Source organism: Meleagris gallopavo, chromosome 2, assembly GCF_000146605.3.
Source record: "Meleagris gallopavo isolate NT-WF06-2002-E0010 breed Aviagen turkey brand Nicholas breeding stock chromosome 2, Turkey_5.1, whole genome shotgun sequence".
Taxonomy (NCBI): Eukaryota; Metazoa; Chordata; class Aves; order Galliformes; family Phasianidae; genus Meleagris; species Meleagris gallopavo.
The window spans coordinates 29,770,095-29,795,521 of record NC_015012.2 but is presented as its reverse complement, the minus strand read 5'-3'; the positions used below and the strand labels follow the sequence as shown (position 1 = coordinate 29,795,521).

The following is a 25,427-nucleotide window of genomic DNA, read 5'->3' as shown; positions in this document are numbered from 1 at the left end:
AAAAAAAAAAAAAAAGACCAGGACTTGTTCAGACATTGGTCAGACATCTCCATAAACAATTACTTCTGTGGTGAACTTAGTGAACTATAGTGTGTCTAGTCTATATGAATGATCCTGAATTAAAGCTCAGTTTATAATTTGTATACTTTTCTGATGTTCAGCCACAGTACGACTAGATAGCTTTTTGCATGTTAAGTCACAGCCACCTCATAAGAAAAAATGAAGTATAAACCTCCATCATAATAAATAGCTTAAATCAGTATCAGGCTGCCACAGCACTTTTTTAATGCTGAGGCTCAGAATTCTGCTAGATTAAGATTGAGTGCAAAATGCTATCGCTGGACTTTGATGGCACTCTGATCTAATGTAAATATCCAATCCTGCTGTTGGACAGGAGAGATTGAAGACAAAATTCCACTATATGCTACCTGGTGAAAGCACACCTACTGTACTGTAAACAGCTCTCCTCTCTCTGTGCGTCTCTATCTCCAAACCAATAGCTATGGATTTTTCATAAAAATGATGGACATTACAAACAGAGCATTTGCATTGTGATTTTTGTTAGGAGTGATCACAGGTACATCAGAAAAGACAGTTTTGTGATATACAACAGCTTTAGAACGCTTTTCCAAAAAGATGCTTTATTTGCTAGATGTTGCATCAAGTTTCTTTCTGATCTTTTTAGTTGAGACTGAGTCTTACTTCATTCAAAGCAACCAAAACACATCTAAGAGTTCTAGGAAACAGGTATAATACAAAACGTGTGTTGTTGTCATGACAACTAAAATGCTAAAAAAGGATGTAGAGAAATGATTATCAAATAAGCCGTTGCATCAGGTTATGGCAACTCTATGGTAGTACGGAAAAAGGTGAGTTTCCAGAACAATATTATAATGAAATTTTCCTTCATTATGGTATTTTTACAATGCAATGTTACGATAAAGAAGGGGGAAAAATTAATGGTAGTGGACATTCAGTACAAAGGAGGTTAGGATTCATTTACCTATATTGAGTAACATAACATTCCACAGAGAATTTCTTTGCTTGGGTTCCAGTCCTTTCGTAGATGGATCAGAGCATGAATATATTCAACAAGAATATATATTCCAATGCTCCTTCCCAATGTTATATTCATATTATTTTAGGCTGCATTTCATAAAGTGGCAAGCCTTTGTGGCCCTAAATGGGACATGGAGAGCCTCAGAAGTACTTAAGGACTGTGAAATCTTACATGAAAGTGGAGTGGGGAAAATGTCAGCACTAAAATGTAGCGTTGAGATGCTTCAGTTTCCTGAAATAATATTTTTTTCAACACTCAGAATGACTTGTTTAGCTTAAGGATTTCTAATAAATGAAATTTGCTAATAAAATAATACAATGAATGGTATAAACTTTGAAAGCCAGTAAGTCTCTTAAGCTGCAATTACAGGGAAAGTGAGCATCTAGGCTCTGTGCCACAGCCTATGGTGTGAGCAGTACTAAAAGTTGTCTTGCTCTGCACAAAAGAAATGAGGTATCACACTCTGGGAATCCAAAAACATCTCCTTGCATTGTTTTCCCTTTTGTACAGAGCACAGCTGGCTCCATTTGACAGTCACTGCAGTTCGCTCTTCCTGATTATTAGCCCTGTCCTGGAGTGCTCCCATAGGGAGATGGGGAAGTTTATCTTCTGGAGGAGGAATGAGTACAGCAGAGTGGAATGTTGAGGGAGTGTAGGGAAAGCAGTGAGTGGATGTGGTGGCGCAGGACAGTGAGTGGGCTTAGGAGATGGCCGCACCCTCAAACGTCGGGTTTCACTGCAGCAGGTGAGGCAAGGCTGAATAGTATTTCTCTCTGTGAAAAAGTATTTTACCAGATAAATTTTTTTTTGGCACTTTTTAATGTGAAAAATGTTGAGTGTGAAGATACCCACTTTTTTATACATAAAGTCACTATACTCGAAGCCTACTTGTCTGATGTCTGACTTCCTCTTCAAGGGCTAGGCTCCCAGACTGGACTTAGTTTTGCAAATGCTTTCACCCAAAGTTCTCTGCTTTGGCACTGATCCTTTTGGTATCAATTAGAAGTGTGTAATGTGTCTGAGAGTGAAGGCAAATTTGAGCTTGAGGCATGAAAACTGCAAGCAGTAGAAGACATCAGAACTTGAAGCAGAATAATTTTTCAGATTTCCCACTAAAAAGATGTCTTTGGCAGATGGAGAATGTTTTGAAGTGTGAACATAGTCCTGCATAAAACCAGGCAACATTGTGATTTTATAGGTTTGGAAGCAGTTGGTGCTTTGCCTATTTTTTTTTTCCCCTGACTTGGGTTGAAAACACACCTAACCTGTGGCCTGAGGTCAGGAGTTAAGTACTACTCCTTAGGACCGTGATGGCAGAGATCTTTCTCTACTTCAAAATTTGGAGAACTATGAGCTTTTAGTAGCCACTATGGCTGTAGGCACATTTCTTAAGTCCAACTTGGTTTCTACTGTTTGTACTGGAGATATTGATTGAGTTGACTTTACTGATAGGGCTGGAAAAAACTATTCTAGCAAAAGCTGAAGCAGGTGGTGGAGAACTGTTTGAAGTATGAGAGAGGAGAGGAATTCAAGTGTGAACAAACCACAACTTTGTTCTCTCACACTGGAACTGTAAAATGGAGCCAGCAGAGCTCTTCCAAGCAGAGTCTCGTTAAAGATCCCCAAGCCCTCCTCTGCATAGCTTCTGCTGCCTCAGCCGTTCTCATTATTACAAGCTTTTGTTTTATTTTGCAAGACTAAATTAAATGGTTTTGCTAGCCCAGGGAAAATTAATTTGAAATGCTTCCCTGTGTATGATAGACTGTCCTAGTGGCCTAAACAGGGATCTTGAAAGCACGAAGAGATGTCCAAGACACCTGTGCACAGCAGGCCCTTCTCCCAAGTGGCTAGTTATAGCCAGTGAAAAGAACGTGGTCTCAACTCTAATCAAATTAATGTATTTCCCTCAGGGAAGAACCAGTTACAAACTTCTGTGTAGTGTTTATGGCTTGGCTAGTTCTCAAGGCATGACTTAGCAATACCAACAGATTTTGTCAGTTACTGCCATTCTTCTGTTTGCTTATTTATGGATCAAACTAGATGGCAACATTTGCATCCAAGGCTGCTTGGTCTGCACACTGTATTATCAGCCCGTGGTGCTTGTGTTGTGCCATCTGCTCTCAAGGGATGTGGAGAACACTGTCCTTCTGGCTTCTAGGGTAGTTTTGGAACACATGCAACTACTGAACTCTGAGGAGTTGGTAAATCCATCAGAATGCAAATAATAACATCTGTTTAAATAAAGTAAAATGTGTATTAGGGAAACACTATGAAAAGAAGAAAGAGTAATACAGTTTAAAATATACCAGGCAGAGACTGGCATCTAATTACAATTCACTCATCAAACAGTTCAGTAAAGCTGCCAAAAAGAAATCTTACTGAGAAAAAGCATTTAGATTATACTCTTCAAAATATATTCCTGCTTTCTTCTCCTCTGCCTGAATAGAGAGTCCAATAGGATTGCAGGGCTCTAGCTATGTACTGGTTTTGGTTGTCTTCAACCTCTGCAAAATATGACCCATTTAAACTTTGGTTACCTGTGGCTTTACTCCAGTGCAAAACTCTTCACGGCTGGTAAGAAGTGGTGGGTGTAAACAACCTTTTTTTTTTCCTAAGAGCATCCAATTCGACACTCTTTGTACAATGCTTTCCTTCTGACCAGAATGCACCTGAGAAATGTGACTAATGTCATTAGCAAGCCTAATAACTTCTTAGATTATGTTTCAGTTTGTATAGGTATAGACTGCTGCATTTGCTGGCTGATAAAACATGCATAGCCAGCCCTAAATTCTTGATGAGCTGCAAGCAGCCACTTCAGATGGATACAAAAGGCATTTCTAGTGTGGATTGAACCTGACCCATCAGATCCAAAATCGATACTAAGCAGATTTTGGAAGACTAACGCTTCAAGACATTCTAATACACAAAATGAGTGTTTATTTCTTTAAGTAAGAGTGGTTTGTAATGTATGATGCTTATATTCCATTCTGGAAAGAACAGCTACGTAAGGGGGGAAAAAAAAAAAAGAGTGGAAACTGAGAGGCAGAGAGCTAAAAACTCAAGCACTTTCTCCTACAGTGACTGCAACTTCATCATGTCTCCTAACAGCAGAGGAATATATCATAGTTTCTGCAAGCACATGGAACAGTCAGTGGATTTAAAAAAAAAAAAAAAAATGGAAGGGAAAGGAGAAATTATTTTCTCATTTTCTCATGATTTGAAACCTTGCTCTTCCTTCGTCTTATTCCGATGAAGAAAGGTGTCACTGGTGAGGTGTTCATTGAAGCACAGCAGAAAAATGAGTGCTGCAGGAAACTGAGGGGATGCTGCAGAATTTTGGTGCAGTGATTTACAAAATAGATGGGACTCTGGAAATGTATTTTTGGACTAGCTGGAATTCTGAAATTTCAATGGTATGATAATGCAGTTTGTTCATTGCCTTATAAAAAAGAGCATTGCAAATATGTGGATTTATTTGATCATGGCTCATATAGACAGATGAGCCAAGGGACAGCAGTGGGGAGTGTCAGCTGTTTTCATTCTTCTAAATAGCTTCACTTTCAGGTTGCTGAGAAGGTGTTTGATTGCAGTTTGGATATTTTTCTCTTGGATGGTTTAATGATACTGTTTTTGTTTCAGTTGGTGTTGACAACAGTAGACCTTTAAAATTATTTTCCATTTTCCTCTGAGTGCTTTTTACTATACAGGAATTGATAAAATGACCAGATAGTGTGGGGATGGGGATTTTGATATTTTTTGTTTTTGGAAATATCTGTATTCACAGTAGCTCCATTGCATTGTCATTATAGTGAAGGCTTTATTTTAGCTCACAGGAATAGTAAGAAAAAAAAGTCTCCAAAAATAATTGGAGATAATGATCATTAAAAAGAACCAATATAGAATAAGAACTGATTCTTTTTCTCCTGTTACAGTTCATCCATTGAATCTTGACCTGTATTTCTATAAAGATAATCTACGGTAATCTACGGTGTAACTCCATTTCCTTTCTAGTTTCTTCTCTAGCCTGATAGATGGCCGTTATGATTTCCTTTTCAACAACTTCCGTATATTCTTCTGTGGCTGAAAAAGTCTCAAAGATGAAGAACTCAAGCATGTCTGTAGTGTAGCGTTAGCTCCTGGACTAAACTGGAAGCTTTGAGCTCGTCTGCCTGAGTACCCAAAGCAGTTCAGCTGTGACATCATCTAGCTTGGTGCTGGGTGACTTATACTCTCTTCTGAAGTTGGGAGCTACATGTGAACTTCCCTGCTGTGGTGGTTCTGCATCTCAAGGCATTGTAGAAAGACACAAACTGCTGCTAAATGTGGCTTGGCTAAAACTAATGATCTATAGAAAATAAAACTGAAATCCATAGCAAATTAAGAAAATGCCTTGGTATTGACCTAAAATGATGGGGACTTCAATGCAAGATGCATTATGGTTTATGCTTTGAAGACCAAATATGAGCATAATAATTTTCTTTACCTCATGTAATATGAAGTTACCAGTGCCATTCCAGTTCCCATTTTTCAAAACAGCAAAACAAGAATAACTCAGCATCTAGCTGTCAGTATAAATTATCATCCTATTTGGAGACACTGAGATAATTCTATTGTCTTGTAAAAGAATCATGTGAATTGCTAGAGGGAGAAATCTTAATTGGAGAGTTTGATGTAAGAGGAGTCTAAACACAAAGCTAGAAACATCTCTCTTCCTTCTGTCTGCAGTATTAAGTAATGATTACTGTAAGGCTTTTTCAGCCTTCAAATAATCAATTTCATTTTAATATTAGGGATGGTTTCATAAAATGCATCTAGAATACATGTTTTAAACTGGGATACTAAGTAGTGACATTGGTACATTCTGGAGCAACTTGAAGGTCTCAAAGTAATAGCTAGTATACTTGTCATGGTAAAGAACCACTTTCTCTTCTAATTCTCATGTTGCTCTATTTAGTGATATTGTACAGGTCACAAACATGTGTTGCCTTGAATTTTTTATATGTACAGTGGATGTATTTGCATGTTTTTGTCTTATAAACTATTGCAAGACCTGAACTGTATTTGGAAACTATTTTAAACATGCTAAAGGAATTAAACTTCAGAACAGATCAGTTTCTGGTTAATGTTCATTTGTATGTTTGTACATACCTTGCAGTGTCTATGAGATGTTGCAGTGGACCATCTTGCAATCTGGGCTTTCCCATGCCAGTATGTTTAGCAGATAGGGAAATTGAACGGCCACCAGATAGTGTAACTTTGCAGCAATTTGCATTTCAATGCCTGTGTTTGACACATGTTAAATCTTGAATGTGAACTTGCTATTATTGACCTTAAGGCATCAAACATAGTGTCTCAGAGAAAAAATGCTAAGAAAGGTAGAGGTGTCTCAAAGAAAAGCCGTGCACTTGAATGCATTTACACCCACACATACAAAACTTTTATTTTGAACTGCTGTTAGGGTATTTCTAAGTAATTCCAAATGTCAAATAACTGATTTTTATATCTCAGAATTCTAGCAGCTCCCTAAGGCAGCACCTGTGAAAATGCTATTAAGGATAATAGAGGACAAAGATTACCATAACTAGAATTTTACTGCAAGTTCTCAGTGACAAATTTTGACAAGACCACTTTGATTACACGCAAAGTGACTGCACGTGAACTTTCAGATGAGAAGACTTCTGTGTTTTGTGTTCTATTGATTATTTTTCATTTGTAGTTAGTGTAACAGTAGTATCTATATTAAACCTAACTGACCTGTCAGGTAAGTCTCTTAAATGGGCTAATATGGTGATATTGTATCCACTTGCAGTATCCTTGATTCCTGACCTCTCCTGGCAAGGACTATTTCTTCTAAGGCTGTAAAGACAACTTTCCAAAGCACTGAATACTTTGTCTCCATGGAGTATCAGTGATTTGTATTATTAATTAACAGTTCTATTTTGGCCAAAGTGAAGAGCTTTGCCATCATAGCATCTGATTTTGGCTCAGAAAGAGGAAGTGAAGTGGAGAGTCATTAGATCGTCACAGAATACCATGAGTCTATGTAGGTTGCTTAGGGGAGATTGATACAGGTCCGAAATGCTGTCGTGTTTTTCTGAAATGACGGAAGGAATTCACACTGTGGAGGGAAGAGTATTAAGGAAATCTTTACAGGCTTGGTGACTGATCCATGCATAGCAAATCTTTGCTGTGCGTGTGGCATGCTGATACTTGCAGTCCTTTGAATAAAGGCTGGAGATGACATTTTTCAGCCAAATCTCAGCCTCTGGCCTGTAGCGTTCCCATATACAAAGATACGCAGCAGGTGATTAGCTGACATTTGATAGCAAGATCCAACACTATCGCTTTACTTAAGATCCATAGTGTCTGTTAGGAATATACATACTATGATCACAATTGCAAGATGATTCTCAAACTGAAGTCTTACATTTTATGTGTTGGTTGCTCTGAAAGCAGTGCCTCTTTGTTTCCGTACTGTTATCACATGGCTCATTTGCTTGGTGGTCTCTGGAGAGCTTAACTCAAAGGGTTAGCAAGGAAGATGAGAATTATTTCATTGACTAAGGAAGCCTCGGTGGTCTTAAAGCTCACCTCTTGTTCATGCTTTCTTATTTTTTCCTCTTCATTTGTTTCTTCCTGTTGTTCCTTCAGCTTTTCAGTTTGAGAAGTGTCACTCTTGACAGAAATATTTAACAAAAAACCTACTCAGCTAAACTTTTCAGAAAAATAATTAGGTTTTCAACCTATCTGGCTACACTAAGCACCTAAGGTGTGAGCTCCCCAGAAAGGCCACAAAGTACCTTGTGTACTGATGCAATGCATGTAATCATTGTTTTACAAATAGAAGATTGGTGGGACTCCACTCTCTGAACTACATCAATTACAGCTTTCAGAATAAGTTCAAAAAGTGTACTGATATAAATTTTTTACACATATTTAGGGAAAAAATATCTTTCACTGTACTATTCCTTTTAGACTTCCTTATTCTGTACCAATTACATTCACTTTATCAAGGATAACCGTCTGAGACTCATTAAAAGATCAAAACCTTCCAACTGCTATTTTCTTTGGTCTTTTTCTTTTATCTCACATTCCTGTGAGAAAATGCAGCTTGGGGAAAATAAACACTAGGCATCTCTGAGCAAATGCCATACTAACCGAGAAGGGGACAGAGTATAAATGAAGTGACGTATTTCTTAATGGATCACTAGTAGTCTGCTGTCAAGGATGATTTTTATTCTCTGTCTCAGATGACCAGAATCTACTTCTCCATTAGCACGTTTTCCTGCCTACTTCTCTTTCAAGATTCCTGTAAGAAGTCTAAAGAAGGAAGGTGTGTTAAAATCATGTGGCAGTGATAAAAATTAGGGTAACTTTTTTTTTTGTTGTTGCTTTGGAAAAACAGTAGCAAAATTATCTTCTGTGTGAGAGTTGCTCTTTATATGTTTGTGGTGTTGGTAGTACAATAGAAAAGGAGGGGAGTTGTGGGACTGAAGTCTAATAAGGGTAAAATGGGATTGGAACAGACAAAAGTGAGTTTAATTTTCTCATTTACAAAATGTTAACATTCCATATTGCAGTGCATTAATGTAAAATGTAATTAATGTTAAATTACAATAGAAGTGCTATAAAAGTACAAGGCACATATGACACCACTGGCACATTAAATATTTTTTTTTTCTGAGAATAGTTTGGCAGTTAGAATAGCTGCCAAATGGATTTGTAATAAAGGGAACATTAAATACAGTCTTACCCTAGTTATTGTCACAGCAATTACCTAGACTTGTTTTCATTCTAATGGTGATACTTCATTATAAGTGCTAACAATTTGATCTGAATTTTGTCTAAAAGATCAAAGTTGCTGGCGATCTGCACCTTCTTTCCTGCTCTTAACAGAACACAGAGCATAGCAGCATACACTGAAGGTGCCAAAATGACTGTTGCGTTAGTATTTTTCATGGGAACATCAATGTATATAAAAAGAACAGACAACATAAAAAGGCGTAGGGCACATTTTCATGAGTGCAGTATGGAAATGATCAGATAAAATATTTCATAACTGTAGTCAGACCTTTAAGAGGATTATTTCAAGACTAACATTAATAGATTTGGTAGCTCAAGTAATATTACTGTAAATCCAAAACCAAGTAACACCTATTCCTTGTGAAAAATTTTAGTTTGTTTTCTTCTTTCTCTTCAGGAAAGAGACCTGGCTTAAAATTAATGTATAAGTATATATATGTCTCTGTAAAAAATGTGTAAAGACTCTTGTGAAAACACCCTTCATACAGTCTGTAAAAGCACCCTATTATATGATTTTTATTTGCAGCCTAATGGAAACTTGAAAAATAGTTGAAGTTGTAAAGGCTGTTTTGTTTCAACAAAGTTAACTTGGCAGTATGCTATGGGAACAAAATAGTGCCGTGTGATGGAAATTTTGCTTGTAACCTCAGCCAAAAATATGGTATAGTTGAAGAAAGAGATGATAATTTGGAGTTAGTAGCTTTAGAGTTTCGTATTCTTGTGAGTAATATGATCATATTGGCAGCATTTCACAGAATTTTTTATGGTTGTCTTCCTGTTTCAATTTTTGTAAGCTAGTAAAACTGTCATCTTCGCTACCTATCACACGTTGGCATTAAGTTGTTTTTTTTTCCAATTAGAAAACGTATTTCTTTGTGAAGAACCACACAAGACAAATGAGGGCAATACATAAATTACAATATCTGTCCTATTCGTTCTCAACAGATACATAAGCAAATTGTTCCTCTTTTAAGGTAAGTTTGTGAGAGGTGACCTTAGATATTATTGCTGTCAAATGAAATAGAGAGGAGAAATAACAGGATTCTACTGCACATTTTTTGTTTCCCTTTCCTATTTGCCAAAGTACAGATTTATTTGAATCATTTTTGCAGAACACATGTCCTTTTGTCATTTTTCTATCTGGTATCTGGACCGTTTCTAGCTTTTAAAAAAAGGATTCTCATATTTCCATATATTCCACTCTGTTCTTTGTAAAACTCATTGGCATTGCAGTTTACTGTTGATTATTACTGTTCTAAAATGAAGTTTATTTCTTGAAACATTGAAACATTTTCAGTAAAGAAAAGGTGCTCTTTTTCTGTTTGTCTGTTGTGCTACTCAATTTGACTATTAAACATATAAATACTTGAATTTTTCCTTAGCTGATTTCAGAATGAAAAATAAAACTTCAGAGTTACTGGAAATAAGTTGCTTTTCCTTATCAGGAAATATATGTGTATGTGCAGTGCTCTGCCTCAGCTAACAAGCTTTGGCGGCTTTCATGGGTAGAGTGCCAGTTTGAATACTGTCCATTTCAATGCTATTCTTAGCTAATGAAGGGCCAGCCCTGTGGGTGCTGTAGAGCATGCTGTTTGTCTCTTGCTATGCATTTCTGTGGCATCTGTCCCAATGGGATCTGATTTCTCCACAGAGGCCTCATCTGTGGGTTCCATAGCAGCAGCCAAAAATCTCTGCTCACTATAGTGTGTGAGGGGATGCAGTGCAGTAAGCATCATATGCATACTGAGAGCGAGCAGGAATCATGTCCCCCCCCCCAAAAACCAAAAAAAAAAACCAGTTGTTATTTTTAAGCCTTGTGCAGTTGGTGTTTCCTGGTATTTTGGATTCTGACCCCCAGTTTGTGAATTTTGGAGTTAGCAGTCCGACAGCTGCCAGTGGAAAGATCTGCGGGAAAGGTTTAGGATCAGAAAGATGTGGTCTCTGAAAGAGAATGTCGGTTGATCTTCTTGAGAGAAGGGTGTGAGGACGAGGCTTTGAAGAAGGAGGATGTTTAAAGTTTGGGCGGGAAAAATCCACCTGCCTGCTAGGAGCTAACCTGGAAGTGCAGAGAGGCTGACAGGAGGAGAATCCCAGCAAACTCACCTGTCCCCAGCAGCTGAGGGATAAGCAGAGCTGGGTTAAAGAGAAGTATTCATCTTGCTGTTATCAAATGCAAGGGGGATGGTGCAGAGACAAGCTGTTTTGTGTGGTCTGTCTGCCTGAGGTAGCTGTATATCTGAGGTGCTTTATTTTTTTTTATCTGCATCTCTGTGTGGTTTGACATAACATCAGTAGAATAATTCTCACTGCAGTGTTGTCCTGCTGATCTGTATGGTGTACTGTACCAGTGCTGATGTGTTGTGCTTAAAGTAGAAAGTAGCTAAGAAACTTATTAAGATTATGAAATAATTTAATATCCACATAAATTAGTTAAATTGGAAGATTGTCTACCTGATTAATGTGTTCTCATATCCAGCATAGATTGAAGGGGAACAGAATTTGGTGCTTTGATCTTTTCTCCCATATACCTAAGCCCTGTGCATCAAATAATGACAAACTTTCTTGTTATTTTCAGGCCTTCTTGCAAGATCCTTTTGACTTTATTTCTTTTGAAGGCCATAAATGCAGTTTTGTTTTACTGTGGAATTCATTTTTGATTTGTACTTTTTTTTTTAACACTGGCAAAAATGAACTTAAGAAATGTACTCTTTTGTTTAAGGTAAAAATTAAGAACTTTATATATCACAGAAGAAAAATGGCTATGTAAATTTTCAAGGAAGAACAGGATTGGAGCAGTTTGGAGGGGAGGATGCAGACAAGCATGGATTTATGTGCTTGATGGCTCTGGGCACTAAGCAAATCAGTATTCTGTAATTAAACCCTTGCTCTTTGGCTTAGCCCTTCACTGCAAGATTGCCAGAGATGTCCTGACCCTTTTTAAGAGGAAACATTTCTCTAGGAGCTGGCAGGCATACCTGTGGCCCTCTTCCTTTAAGATCAGGAGGTTCAGAGGATCCCAGTGGTGTGAGGATGGTCCCTGAGAGCTGCTCCAGGGCAGTCACTGACCTGAGATAAACCTGATTTGGCTCTTTTGTCTTTAGAGAATCAAATTCTGGTTCAGAAGTAATCACAAAACTTCAAGACTCATGATAAAATGTGACAGATCAAAGTTTGTGTGTGTGTGTTACAGTTGTTTTAGTCCCTGATCCTTGGGTATTAGGAGAAGGATTTTAGTTCTTATTCTGGCTGTGCTCTGTGGATAAGTCGTGGTTGATGGTGAGGCAGAGTGGAGTGGTTTTAATCCTTAGAACAAGAGTACGATACAGGCTCTTTCACACAACATCTCCCTGTACTGTTTTTCAGAAAACTCAATAGTCCTTTGGAAAGACAAATTTTAGTGATGCCTAATAATGTCCATATTGCACATAGTAATGGATTTGAGATTTTTTTTAATAAAGATTTTCTTTTTTTTTTATTTCTGCTTGCCACTAAAAGCTGATCTCAAAGAGATCTTAGTGAAAGCAGCTGCTACAAATGCACACAAATCAGCTGACTGGAAAATGTATAGTGGGTTTTGTGGTTTCCTAAAATTTAAGAAAATTAGAAGCCTATAGATCTTGTCCGGAATCTACTATGATGACAGTTTACTTTGTAAACATTGAATCAGGTCTGTTGTTCGTGGAATAGGAATGAACAATGCAATGAATAGCCTTTGCAGCCATTAAACATCATCATCTGCTTTTCTTCCAAACAAAAAACAGGCAAGCCATTTTTCGGTCTCCTCCTTTTTCAGAGAGCCAAATCATTCTGTAGCTACTAACTGGGCAGAATGATGGATATTGTACAATTACAGCTCTTGTCTGGGAAATGTGTACATTTTTTGTGCACTGAATGTAAAGAAAAGACAGGATGTGATTTCTATGAGTGTGGAATTGTCTTTCACAATTCAGTGCAATGCAGGGCAGGGCCTGCAGGGCTCTCTGTTGTTGCATTTTTCTCTGGCAGAATTCAGAATGGCTTACAGAAAAGGGCCATACAAATGTTCTTTTTTAATTCTATTTTTTAAAACTTTTTTTTACCTTGAATGGTCTGTATACTACATATAAGCACATGAAAAGGTGAAGACAGCATTGCTATAGAAAGCCATCTATGCAAAGTGACAGAATAGAAATGAATATTTACTGCTCTAAATATTAAGCTATTCAACATTACGATAAATCCCATAAATAACAATAACAGAACTAACTAGAGACTATTTCAGAATGAAAACCTTTCAAAGTTCAGGACTGAATTAAATATTACTTATAGAAGTTAAAATGAAGAAACCAGAGCACTGCAGTAGCACAGTCTTAAGGGAAAAAAATGTGTAAGACAATTACTAACGTACCAGTGAAGAATATGCATCAACAGAGTTGTTGTGACAACTCTTTCCCCACAAAATACTGGTAAGAAAAATAATTCAGTCCTCTTAAGTGAAAGTGTACTAACAGCACTGCTGTATTAAAACAAGATACTGGAAACTGAAGAACAAGCGCAGAGGAAAAATATGTTTACTACAGACAAATTCTGAAATTTCTAATTTTTTATTATTCTGAAGAATGAAAAATTTCTGAGAAGTTACAAACTGAAAGGAAATAACTGGTGTGTGGTGCTAGGGGAGATGTTTATATTCCACTCAAACAACTCACAAAACCTAATACAAGATGACATTTTTAGATTATAATAAGCAAAGTCTGACCAGTAGCATGCAGATGTCATTGCAATTTTGCTTTCAAACACGTTGTGGAAATTTTTTCCCTGCAAGACTGCAGACTGTCTCCTCGGGAGATGTTGGCCCTCTACATGCTGTTTTATCACTACTGGGGTCAGTCTTGATTAAGCTATAGCCTTTTTTATATGGCAGAGTGAATGATTGAGCATTTGCATAGCTCAAATGTAGATTGAGTTCTTCCCTTAATCTTACCTTACCAAGCATGTATTGACCTAATGGGCAAACTGTGTGGCTACTCTTTTTACAAGTGAAGATGTGGTAGATTGAGTTATAAGGGCCACCTACATGATACTATCTTGATTTGCATCTGCATTTTAGTTCAAAAAAGCTGAAAATCATTAAGAGATTAGAGTAGTACATTTTGTTCAGCGGATATGTTTAATAGAAAGGGTGTGCCTTTAAACCTAGCCTTCTTCTCTACCAGCTCACGAGCCCTCATATGTGAAGATCTTGAGATGAGTGTGCACCAGGTGCCTGAAAGAGCAACTGCTTGCCAGCCCAAGGTGCTGGTAGGAGATGCATATTCTGGTGGTGCTGTAGCCAGCAGGGGTCTGGAGTATGATTTCTGGGTCCCTGGAGATAGCTGGCCACCTTCCCGACCCTCAGGTCTCAACTCCTTCAGACCTGCCCTAGCTGCTTGTCCAGCTCCTAGACTTGGGAAAGAAGCTGCAGCACTGGGCTTTTGGCATATGGTGAACAGCCTAAGGGCAGAGTACTGTGGCTGGGGTGAGTTTGTCACTTGAGTATTTGCTGAGTCTCAAATCCAAGTACATATTGCAGAGATAAAGCCATTAGCCTAGCAGTGGGTCTCAGTAGTCTCTATTAAAAGCACTGTTTCCTTAGTTTTCTTTGAAATCTAAACACGAGGGGGGAAAAACATGGAAAAGAAGCTTTTAAAACCTTTACTTCTTTCTCAACGGAGCATTAATTTTTTCAGATCTTATAACTGCAAATGTGTAAGAGTGATGTATTCTCTACCCACGTCTCCATCCCCAACAAATGTATTTTCTGTGTGTTGCATATAATTTCTGTCTAGGCCAGGGATTGAAAAATGAGATATTTTAGTATTTTTTATTCCAGCTCGCAGTCTGGAAGTGTGAAAACCTCTGTTTTGACTCTTCAATAAACTTCAGGTCCTGAAAATGGGTAAAAAAGATTGTGCTGTTCACAGGAGTCACAAATCTGAGAGCTTGTCAAGTCCTTTTCTAGAATTGACTGTCAGTTTAAAATCTCACTTTGAAACCGCATTATTGTATCTGCCAAGTTTTGTATAGATTAAAAGGAGATATTCTTTTCCAATAAGACAGTTGCATCTTCTTGAGGTCTTGGCCAATGTGCAAGGAAGTATCTTGGCAGTATCCTTTATGTCCCACAGGCATCAGGAGAGAAGAAAAGATTCCAGCTTGGGTCTAGGAACAGCAACAAATCTGTCAGTCTTCCTGAAACTTTGATCTGTACATTGGGTGAGGAAAAGTGTGATGCCATGGTAACCCTGTCCAGGTAGCTTCCCCCTTATTTCTTTTTCTTTTCTGTGCCTACCCTCATTAAGGATGGAGAGCAGAGATGCTCATCTACACTTGTTCTACCTTGCTTTAGGAATGCATCTCAGTTATCTCAGCAGCTGTAAGAGCCACTGTATTCCAAGGGGCAATTCAGTCCACTACTCCTCATCTGTAGATCTCTCCTTCTCACTGTTTGTCTGTGCTTAGATGTGTCAGTAGCATGCTTAAAATAAGATTGATCTAACCATGCAGAAAGTTGAGGCACCATAGTGTTCACAGGTGACTGGAAAGAGTAAGTGGAGGTGGACCATATCCCTCATTCCCACCAGGTAGGAAGCATATGATTTTGAGCAGTGTTTGGCAGCCTCAACAGAGGTACTGAGTGCCTCAAGGGCAAGGTTACTTGACAGCAGTCAGGTGGTAGGGCAGCCATGTTCAGCTGGTTGAACAAGACCACTTTTTTTTTGGTGTAGCCTGGACACCTACCTTGCTGCTGGCAGAAATAAAGGTTTTGCTTCCAGTCTTCTGGCAGGTAGCACCTGGTGGTGTGAACTGTGGAGCAGACCAGTGTACGGTGATGTCTCACTCTTAGATGCACCCATTCTTGTAAGGCAGCTGTTGTTGTGTGTACCAAAGGTGAACTGCAGAAAAACTGACAATCTGAAGACAGAACCAGCAGAAATTTGCAAGGAGGAATTGCATTATCCCTGGAGGACAGTCTGCAATTGTAATATTTCTGCTCTCTTTCTTGTTGGGTTTTCAGTTAGATGTTTAAAAAAAAAAAAAGCTGTTTACTTTGGCTCAAATTTTATCTTCCTCAGACCAAGGATGAAATACTTAAGAATGGGTCATTCGAATGAACCTGTGAGTTTGATGCTGTTCTGGATATGAGATTCCTCTGTTGTAGGAGAGATTTTTATCTAAGGCTTTTTCAATTGTATCGTTAAATACTACTATCATAAGGTCATGTTCAGCAAGCATAGGATTTTATTCAAACAAAATTAAGTTCCTTTATTGTGATCTTGGAATAAATGCTATTTCTGCGGGAAGTACATGACAATTCAGCTGGGTATGTAACGTACTGAACGTAATGCATTTCTTTTTTTTCCTGAATACCTTGATCACTCCCTATTAGTTTAAGTCTGGCTATTATGTCCCCATGAAGTTTTTTTTTCTTTTTAAGTTGCTAATTACATGCCCGTCAGAATAATGGAAAGAGTGATTATCCTTATTGTGCTTAGTGACATTGAAACCTCTATTATCCTGTGATTGGAGCTGCATAATTACAGATAATTACTGCAACTGTATTGTCTGTTCAAATATAACTCTGCAGTAATTACCTTATTTTAATTAAATATGTTTGGGATTTAAGCAGATCTCTCTTAGTTTACTCTACTAGACAGAAACTTCATTTAGGTATAAAAATGTTGTACATTGCTAACTGTATGCTCATTCAATACATCATCTATTGATTTCAGCTAATGTGATTTTGCTTGTTTCTTTTGAAAATAACTCAAAATCAACTAATCAAATAATAATAATTTTAAAAAATAATTCTCCCCTATGTGTCTCAGGGCTTGAGTTCAGAGTGAAAATCCCCCAAACACTCAACACTTTTAACTTTTATAAAACCATCTTTGACAAAATTCAAGTAGTTAGAGCTAGCTACATATCCAAGTAGTTAGAGCTAGACTCTTTTTTCAGAAAATAAATTTGACCTGGATTTAGCATCCATTGGAAGTAAGCGATGTGCTTTATAATCTCAGACTTCTGCTGACCTGACTGTTAAGGAGGTTTTGTTACTTAAGTCTTTCTTCATCTTCATCTTCATCTTGTGTGGGCTCATGGAGGGCTCCCATGGCTATCTTTTTCCTGTTGGGCCTGTGGAGGAGCTGGGACTGCTCACTAGCAGAGGCCAATATCCACTCTTCTCATTATTGCATAGAAAGGCTGTTCACGGAAAAAAAATTTACTTTGTGCAGCAGCTAAGGCAAGAGCTGTGTACAGAGAGAATCAGAATGCAGCTGATGGCATGTATGAAGTACTCTGGTATCCTGTAAGACCCTTTCCTTTAAAACCTATCACATTTGTCATGAAATGCAGCTCCTTTCAGAGCTTCAGCAATGTCTTCTGCCTAACGGAGTTGTTCAGGTCACTGCTGAGGAGTTAGGTCAGTACAAACTGTATTTGCTGGTGCTAAGATTGCCTAGTGACCTGTAACAAAGATTGAGGCTTCTAATCTTTTTCTAGGACATTGGTTTGAACCACTACTGATTAGGACTGCTCAGTGTTTATCAGTTAGGCAGACAGTCTCAGCAGGGCTCTTCGCTCTGAGTGACAGCTGAGCTACCTGACATTTGGGAGTTTCAAATTGGGCTCCTCAGTATTTCAGCTTTTTAATGGAAACTCTGGATTCAGGAGATGATTTCAGGAATGTGTGCCCTGTCAACCCAAAGAGCCAACTGTGCCCTGGGGTGCACAAGGCCAAGCCCTGCCACCAGGCAATGGAAGGGGTTGTCCCCCTCTGCTCTGTAGTGCTGTGTAGCCTCACCTCCATCGCTGGGCCCTTTTAGGGACAACATAAAAAGGACATAAACTTCTTTTGGACACTTTCTAATAGTTTTATGTAGATAGTGAAGGATCTAGAGGGCAAGACGTATGAGGAGTGGCCGAGGTCCAGAGCAGAGAAGGCTGAGGGGGAGGCATCATGGCAGCCTATGGCTTCCTCAGGAAGGGAGTGAAGGGGTAGCGCTGAGCTTTGATCTATGTGAGGGTGACAGGACCAGAGAGAACAGCATGGAGCTGTCAGGGGAGGGGCAGCTGGGGGTTAAGGACAGGTTCTGCATCAGAAGGTGGTGGGAATGGAACAGATTGCCCAGTGCAATGGGCACGGCCCCAAGTACCAGAGTTGAGGGAGTGTTTGGGCAGTGCTCTCAAACGCAATCTGATTTTTAGGTGGTGCTGTGGGGAGACAGGAATTGGACTCAGTGATCCTTGTTGGTCCCTTCCAACTTAGGATGTTCTTTGCTTCCACAAAATGTAAATTGTAGTTACAGCAGCAAAACAGAGCAGAATGTTGCAGGGGAAAAAAAAAAAAATCAGAAGTGATAAATCTTCCACTTAAGTACTGATGTGTGACCCTGTCTAATTTACTTTGGACTTACTGACAGCTTGAATGCACTGCAAGTGAGTGGATTATTCAGTCTCATTCTACAGTGCATTAAAACAAAGGGAGCAGACATACGCTGTCTGAATCCTGCAGCATAATGAGAGGACTTGCACTGGGCAGCTAGAAAGCCTTCAGTTTCAAACAAGTATGTAATCAAAGGATAGAGGAAAAATGTGAGTAATGTAATGGTACATAGAATGTACACCTCAAATATGAAGCAGTATAATTGTGCATAGATTAATAATATCTGAATAATTTACAGACAATGTTATTTATTAGATTCTAGTTGCAAATATCTAATTAACATGCTTACCACACAGAGTAATGCATGTGAGCAATGAAAAAGTTACAATAGACAGTGTGAGAATTAAAGTTTTTTTCAATGTTTTGTATACGAACAGAATCATAGAGTATCTGAGCAAACTACTTAAAAAATAACTTCAGTGATAGCATTTAAGTAGTTTCTCATTAATTTGTGTTTCTGCTTAGGTTTAATTTGCCAATACAGATGGAAATAATATTTCTAAGTGAGACGATGAACACAATTATATTTTATACTTGAGAATTTTTTTTGTTTGATGTGATTTGGGAAGATGACTACCATGGGTATATTTTGTTCCTAGGGGCTTGTTGTATTCCATTAAATGTAAGCAATTCACAAGATGCTATTTTATTGTAAGCTATTAACCCAGTCCTGAGAAATGGAGGAGCAGTTAGCCTTATGTGTGCAATCATGTAGATGTTTAAGCTGGTTATGAATAAGAGCAAGGTCTGGCTTCTTATTTTTGAATATTCCATAACCAAGCTTGCAAAAGTTTAAGCATACAATCACTCTTTAGGAGCACTGAAGCTGTTGGGAGTAGTGGACAGCTGTTTTTAGAAAATTCCATTGGCTTTTCTACTTACCTTTAAGTATGGAATTTCCCGTGATGACCTGGATTTTTTTGTTTCAAAACGGTTGATACTTAGGGGGTAAGCGATATTCCTTTTTTGAAAACCAAAATCAGAAATCCTAATCCCTGTAACTTCCTGTAATTTATCACGCAGAACATTACTGTTGATGCCATCTTTGTCATGAATAAGAATTCCTCTGTGGGGTTGTGTTGAGAAAAGATCGCTTCACAGGAGAGTCTATCTTCAGCTTTGATTCATTTGCTCAATAGTTACTTTGTAATTACATGCTATTAGAATCCACCACTGATTTAAATCAATCAGTAGTAATTTGGAGAATAGTGCCAGTTTGTAATTAGAGAGTGACAAAATCTAGATTGACATCAAGATGGTGCTATGTGAATTGCTCAGTCCTGAGCAATGTTTAATGTGTGGTATCTTCCTATATTTTACTTCTCTTGACAGGCGCTCCTTCCCCATAAATAATAAGAAAAAAAAACACAACAAAACCCAAACCAATCAGCCAAAGCTTTCTAAAACAAAAACTTCACCAAATTGTTGTTTTTAATTGATGTTTTCTTAGGGCAGGGATATTTCTGTACAGTGAACTATCATATAGTGTTGAGATATCAGCACAAAGAGAATTAGTTCTGGTGTATATATTTATAAAAGGCTTAATATAAGCTGCACTAAACTAATGATGGGTAATTCATTTTGCTTGTTGACATGTGCTGAAGAAATTTTCTCAGAATCACAAGAAATCCATGATGTAAATTTTGGATGGGTCACTTTGCATTGCATACTTTTTTACCTGATTCTGGAGGACCTGGCCACATGAGTGCCTGTAAATGTCTGATTTTTTTTAAATATATGTGGTCTTATTTAAAGGAGAAGACTATTTTGAGAAAGAAGCTGAGGGGCAGACTACTCCAAATACTTTCATCCTCAAATGACTGCTTAATGTTGTCTAGCTTCAAATTAGTGACCAGTCTAACCCTAGGAACATGCATCCCAATTAGATATTTATATCTAGTATTTTTGTACTGTATAGACAGCTAAATGTTAATTCAGTGACTGGAGATGTATCATGTGGAAATGTGTATGATAGGTTGCAAAAGGAACACAACTTGTTTTACCCTTCTCAGAGATGTTATTTGAATCAGTTTTGTGCAAAGCATGAGGTCTAGGTAATAGTTGTATCTCCAAGTGAGATGTATTTGTTCTAGCTATGGGAAAAAAGATGGGAGAGGGGAGGGAAGGATCCAATCTGTTCTATGAGGTTTGCCAGGAAGTCTCTCACAATTGGATTTTCTGTGAGATGTTGAGAGTCTTCCAACTTGACATGATACAACTCCACACTGTTAGTATGCCAGCAGTCACATCATATCACTGAAGCCTTAAAACTGTCGTGTAAAAGCAATACATTTTAACATAAAATGAGTGAAATAAGAAAAGAAAAGCTGACATGATAAAGCTTTGGACAAAAAATTATTAATAATAATAAACATAATCTATGTTATGTTCTGTAGTATTCTTCCAAGATTCATAAACATCTGTGTATCAAGACAGGCTTCTTTATTTCACGGAAAGGAAACGTAAGATGTGTGCTAGCTGTATTACACTTACAAGTGTCTGAGTGGGTCTTGACACCACTGAAGTAATTTTTGTTGGGTGAAACTCTTGTCTGTAGGGTAAGCGATTGGGAAGGCTGGGCATTTATCTTTAAATTCTCAGAATAAGACTGTACTGTAAGTCTAGTGCTGCTCCAGCCATTACCTGGTAGTTTATCAATGATGAAAAATAGCCTTGGGAAACAAGAATAATTTAAATGTAGTTAGGAAAATGGATTCATTTGATACACAAACGTTACATTTCAATAATTTCTTGTATTTCACCTTCTCTTTAGATAGAAAAACTTGGTATGTTTTAACTGAACCTCTGTTAGTAGTAAGCTCATTTAGAAAGAGACCATTTTCAACCTCTTTGCTTTTCTCCTTTAATTAGCATGATCTGCAGGCTTCTGCATCCCAACTGTGCAGATTATAGTATCTAGCAACTTTTCGGGCAGCTTTGCTGTTGTCTTCAGCTTCCCTTGGGGTCTAACATATGGTTTGTTAGATATTTAAGAAATCTTTCAATGAGTTTCAGAAAAAGCAAGTAGACATAGGAAAAGTTAAAATGATTGCCTGCAGGCAAGACCTATCTGGGAAAGGAACATTGTGCTCTTTGAGATGGTACTAACACTTTTGGAAGTAGTGTGACCTTATTATAGTGGTATGAGTACACAAATTCCTTTGATTCACTCAAGCTGAAAACCTGATTTCTTTAATGAACCAAATCATCCCCCAGCTTGCAATTAGTGTTTGTTCATTTCATGTAGTATTTGTCCACTTCAAAATCCCACAGTGTGGTATTATTAGGAGTAAAATACATGATTCTGGGTGGATGGATTTAAGTGGGTAATGTAGAAAGCATTGCTCTTAGGGCTAATACTCTTGCTTTCTCATGACAAGAGCTGAGAAGGCAGCTAGGTGGCAGATTTTAGTATAATTTTGTGAAAGGATCTAATGTCAAGCAGTATCCAAAGTTCTGTAATGTAAAATGATGAAAAGACCACATAACTGCAGAAAATGTGGGTCAACATATTCTGCTTTCAGGAGAATTGCAGTCTATGCCCATATTGCTTGTGTTCAAGTGTCTGAATGACCTTTGGTCTGGATCTTGTGGTTTTGGTAAATGATCCCCTATTACCCCTTCTGTCTTGACTCTGGCATTTGAAACCATTTTCTGTTTATGAGTCTGTGTAGGCGAAGTTACAGTACAGGTACAGTTACAGGCTTCCAGTAGAAAGATCTCCGTTTTCTCCTCAAAAATGGATCACCAACTTGTTCTCTCTAGATCAATTTCTCACTACTCCTGAGCAAGTTTATTCATTTTACCCCTTTCTACTGGAAAAAGTATTTGAAAATTTCAGCTTTTTATTTCTCTGTTTCTGGAAAAAATGTTACTCTTTTTCACAGATAGTCCTACATCTGATTTCTTCTGTGCCTTAAGAGGCACTGTCCCACAGTATCCACACTATCAATCCTCCCTTCGTGTCACTGATGTACCAGTGGGGCATGCTAGAGAGGGCCAGCAAGGTTCACTGGACAGATGAAGTTGCCATGCTTTGGGCAGTACATTGAGTTTTGATGTAGGGAAAGGGAAGAAATTCTGTAAATTGACCTTGTACTTTGGATCCAGTGAATCGATTGTGAAAGTATGTTTTAAAATGGAAAATGTACAGTTTGGGAGTGGTGCACCTCATTGTCGTTCCTTATTCATTGCTGTCCTTTCTTCTCCTCTGCTGGTTTCACTCTACTCACTTTTCTCTGCAGGCAAATCAGGATGGAGTGTTTTAGTAAGGGTCCTCTATGATGTCTTCCAAGACACTTCAAAGACACAGAAAATACAGAATTGTTTAATTTCATGCCCCAGAAGGTTTGAAGATTGAACAATAGACATGTAATTACAATATTTAATCATACTGTGATTTTTTTATAGATTCCATTAGGTTGAAGAACGACAATAAATTCAAGCCTTTCCATTCTCCATCCAAAATCACAAAAAGTTTCAGTAAAAAGTACTATAAATATTTTCCAGACTCTAGAAGTATGAGGAAGAAAGGCAATAAGTGGATAATGCAGAGGTATAGTCAACTCACTGAATTTCTTCAGATGTTCTTTTGCTGCGCTTTGAATTGTCAATTTAGATGACATTATTTTAGAGTATGAGTGCTCTGTGGTGCTTATACCAGCGACCTGATTATCAAATTCATATCAGCATCAGATAAAATGAAAATCAGAGAGGTGAAGAGAGTGTGTGGAAGCAGTGAAAAAATTTTGGCTTTGAGTATTGGCAGCATTGGCGGAAAAAGAAAAAAAGTCATTCTCAACAGGTGCAAAATAAAGAAGCAGAATTTCTTACAACAGCAATGTCAGAAAACATTATTAGAATTATAACCACAGATTCCAGAAAAGGATACTTGGTCATTAAGAATTTTGAAACCTTTATCCTTAGAAAAATGTATTTTAACATTTAAAGGAACTGAAAGAGGAGGAGAGTGGAGACAAATTCAGATGGAAAAACTGCACTGATGAGAAATCCCATAGTGGAATATAAGTGGAACAGGATGTAGAAGAATTGAGAAATAAATAAAGAGAGCTGATTAGAAATATTTTACTTGAAAGTTTTATTTCAGATAAAAAATAGAATTCCTCCAAAAGTTATATATGTTGTGGGACAGATCTTAAAAGTCTTTTCACTCATAATTTCAATTTCAGTTAATAGAATTTAAAATGGGTATTTTCATTCTATTTGATCCAAATCGAAGTAAATAATTTAGTTGAATACTTTAATAGTTAAAATGAAGCTATCAGCTACACTTTTCTTTGACATTTTGATCTTTCTAGTGGCCAAGCTCCCTGGTGAACCGTGCCTTTTGTAATGATGACTATGACATGGTAATGGGTTTCACATGACTGAGTGCACTGCAGAGAGAGAGGCTACTATTCCAATGCTATGATAAAAAAAAGAAAGGATGGAGTGAAGAATAATACAGTTTCAGAAGCAATGGATTGACAAAGCTTTCACCAATCTGCTCCAAACCTTTGCCTCTTGAACCAGAATGCATTAATTTAATTTTGTGAAAGGTGTGGTTTTAGTTCTCTTCAAAAGTGAAACTTTGGCAACTTCACAATGCACCTTATATTTTCTCTTCCATTAAACGTTTTAAATTTTCTTTCTTAATTCCAAAACTGTGTTTTAAATGTTGTGAATAGAGTAAGATCCTAGAAGAGCAGAACCCATGACAATAAATTCAGAAATATGGCTGATCAACAGCACGAGGATGTTCTGAATTGAATTGAAAGCAAGACTCAGTCTATTTGTACTTCTCTGTCATTCACAGTTCATGAGTAGCTGGGCAACTGCAAAATTATCTATTATGCACCAATCCCATGTATTGCAGCTTTGAGGGGTCTTTTTTGTTTGTTTTTTGATAAAATTTGCTTTAATGAGAAATAAAATCAGATTTTTAATGAAAAATGTGTACTGAAATAAAACAAAGTGTCACGAAGTGAGGTCATCTAGCCAAAAGTCAGGAACAACAGCATGTGATTGAGATGATGTGCCCCAGGACTTTGAGAAAACTTTGTGTGACACGCAATCACTTGTTAAAGTGTTCATAAAACTCTTCACAGAGGACTTGCTAGTGAGAACTGTAATTGCACTTTGGTAATGGACTTTACAAAGAACAGATAAGTAAACCCCAGAATAAATTATTCTCAGCAATTAGCTCTACTTTTAAAAGCACAGTAAAAGAAACTTTGAAGGAGACTACATTCTGAGTGGAGAGCTTTTATTCTCTTCTGACATTAAGATGGCAAAATGGGTTTCTTTGTATTCTAAATGGAAAAAAAAAATCAATTATTCACAACAGGTTTTTGTAGGTCTCTGAAATTGCAGCATTATGATAGTAATGCATTGCTGACAGCAAATTTAGTATTATGAACCTATTAGTCCAATTAGGCTTGAAATGCATGCTTTTTCTCAGCAGAAGAATATGTAATGATTCAGTATTTGCTTGCAGGTTGTTATGTACAAATATACATAAATATGTTATGAGGAAGGTGATCACTGTTTTTTTCCCTACCTCCAACTTATCCTATCCCTAGTATTCAATTCCTCGCTTTTAATTCATTATTTTTATTATTTTAAATATTGTGAGCTAGAAAGCTTTATATCATTATGTAAATGTTGGATATCTAGTAAATAAGCTGAAAGATATTACGAAATTGTTATATACATATATATGTTAATAGAAATCGACTGATTTCAAACACATAATGTGGAGGAGGACTGTGTAAGTACAGTCTGTGGACTCTCACTTCTCATTCTGCGTGTATTTGTCAGGGAAGATATTCTGTTGTTTATAAGTAACGGTTTAAAAGAAAGGGGACAAAGCACACATCTCTCAGTCATGGCGTTCTTTCTTGCTGACATCACGCCAGAAAGACAGTATTTATGATCAGACAGTTGGGATGTTAGAGTTCACATTGTCATTCTACTATGGTAATTGTACATTTATTTTGTAAACCAGGGAGCTAAGGAAAACTGATATTCATTAAAAAACAGCAAGTTTAACACTGAGATTTTAATTTTTGAGCTGTAGCGTTCTCAGGTTTATTTCTA

The 25,427-nt window shown here is 37.5% G+C and overlaps 1 protein-coding gene across 1 annotated transcript in view; it reads left to right on the top strand.

The window, feature by feature from the left end:
• Positions 1–14,008: 14,008 nt before the first annotated feature.
• Positions 14,009–25,427, top strand: part of SULT6B1 (sulfotransferase family 6B member 1) — a 158,015-nt gene continuing 146,596 nt past the window's right edge. Inside the window, exon 1 of the mRNA XM_031552179.1 lies at positions 14,009–14,360. Coding sequence (XP_031408039.1) covers positions 14,009–14,360 — 352 coding nt within the window. The remainder of the gene's footprint in view (positions 14,361–25,427) is intronic.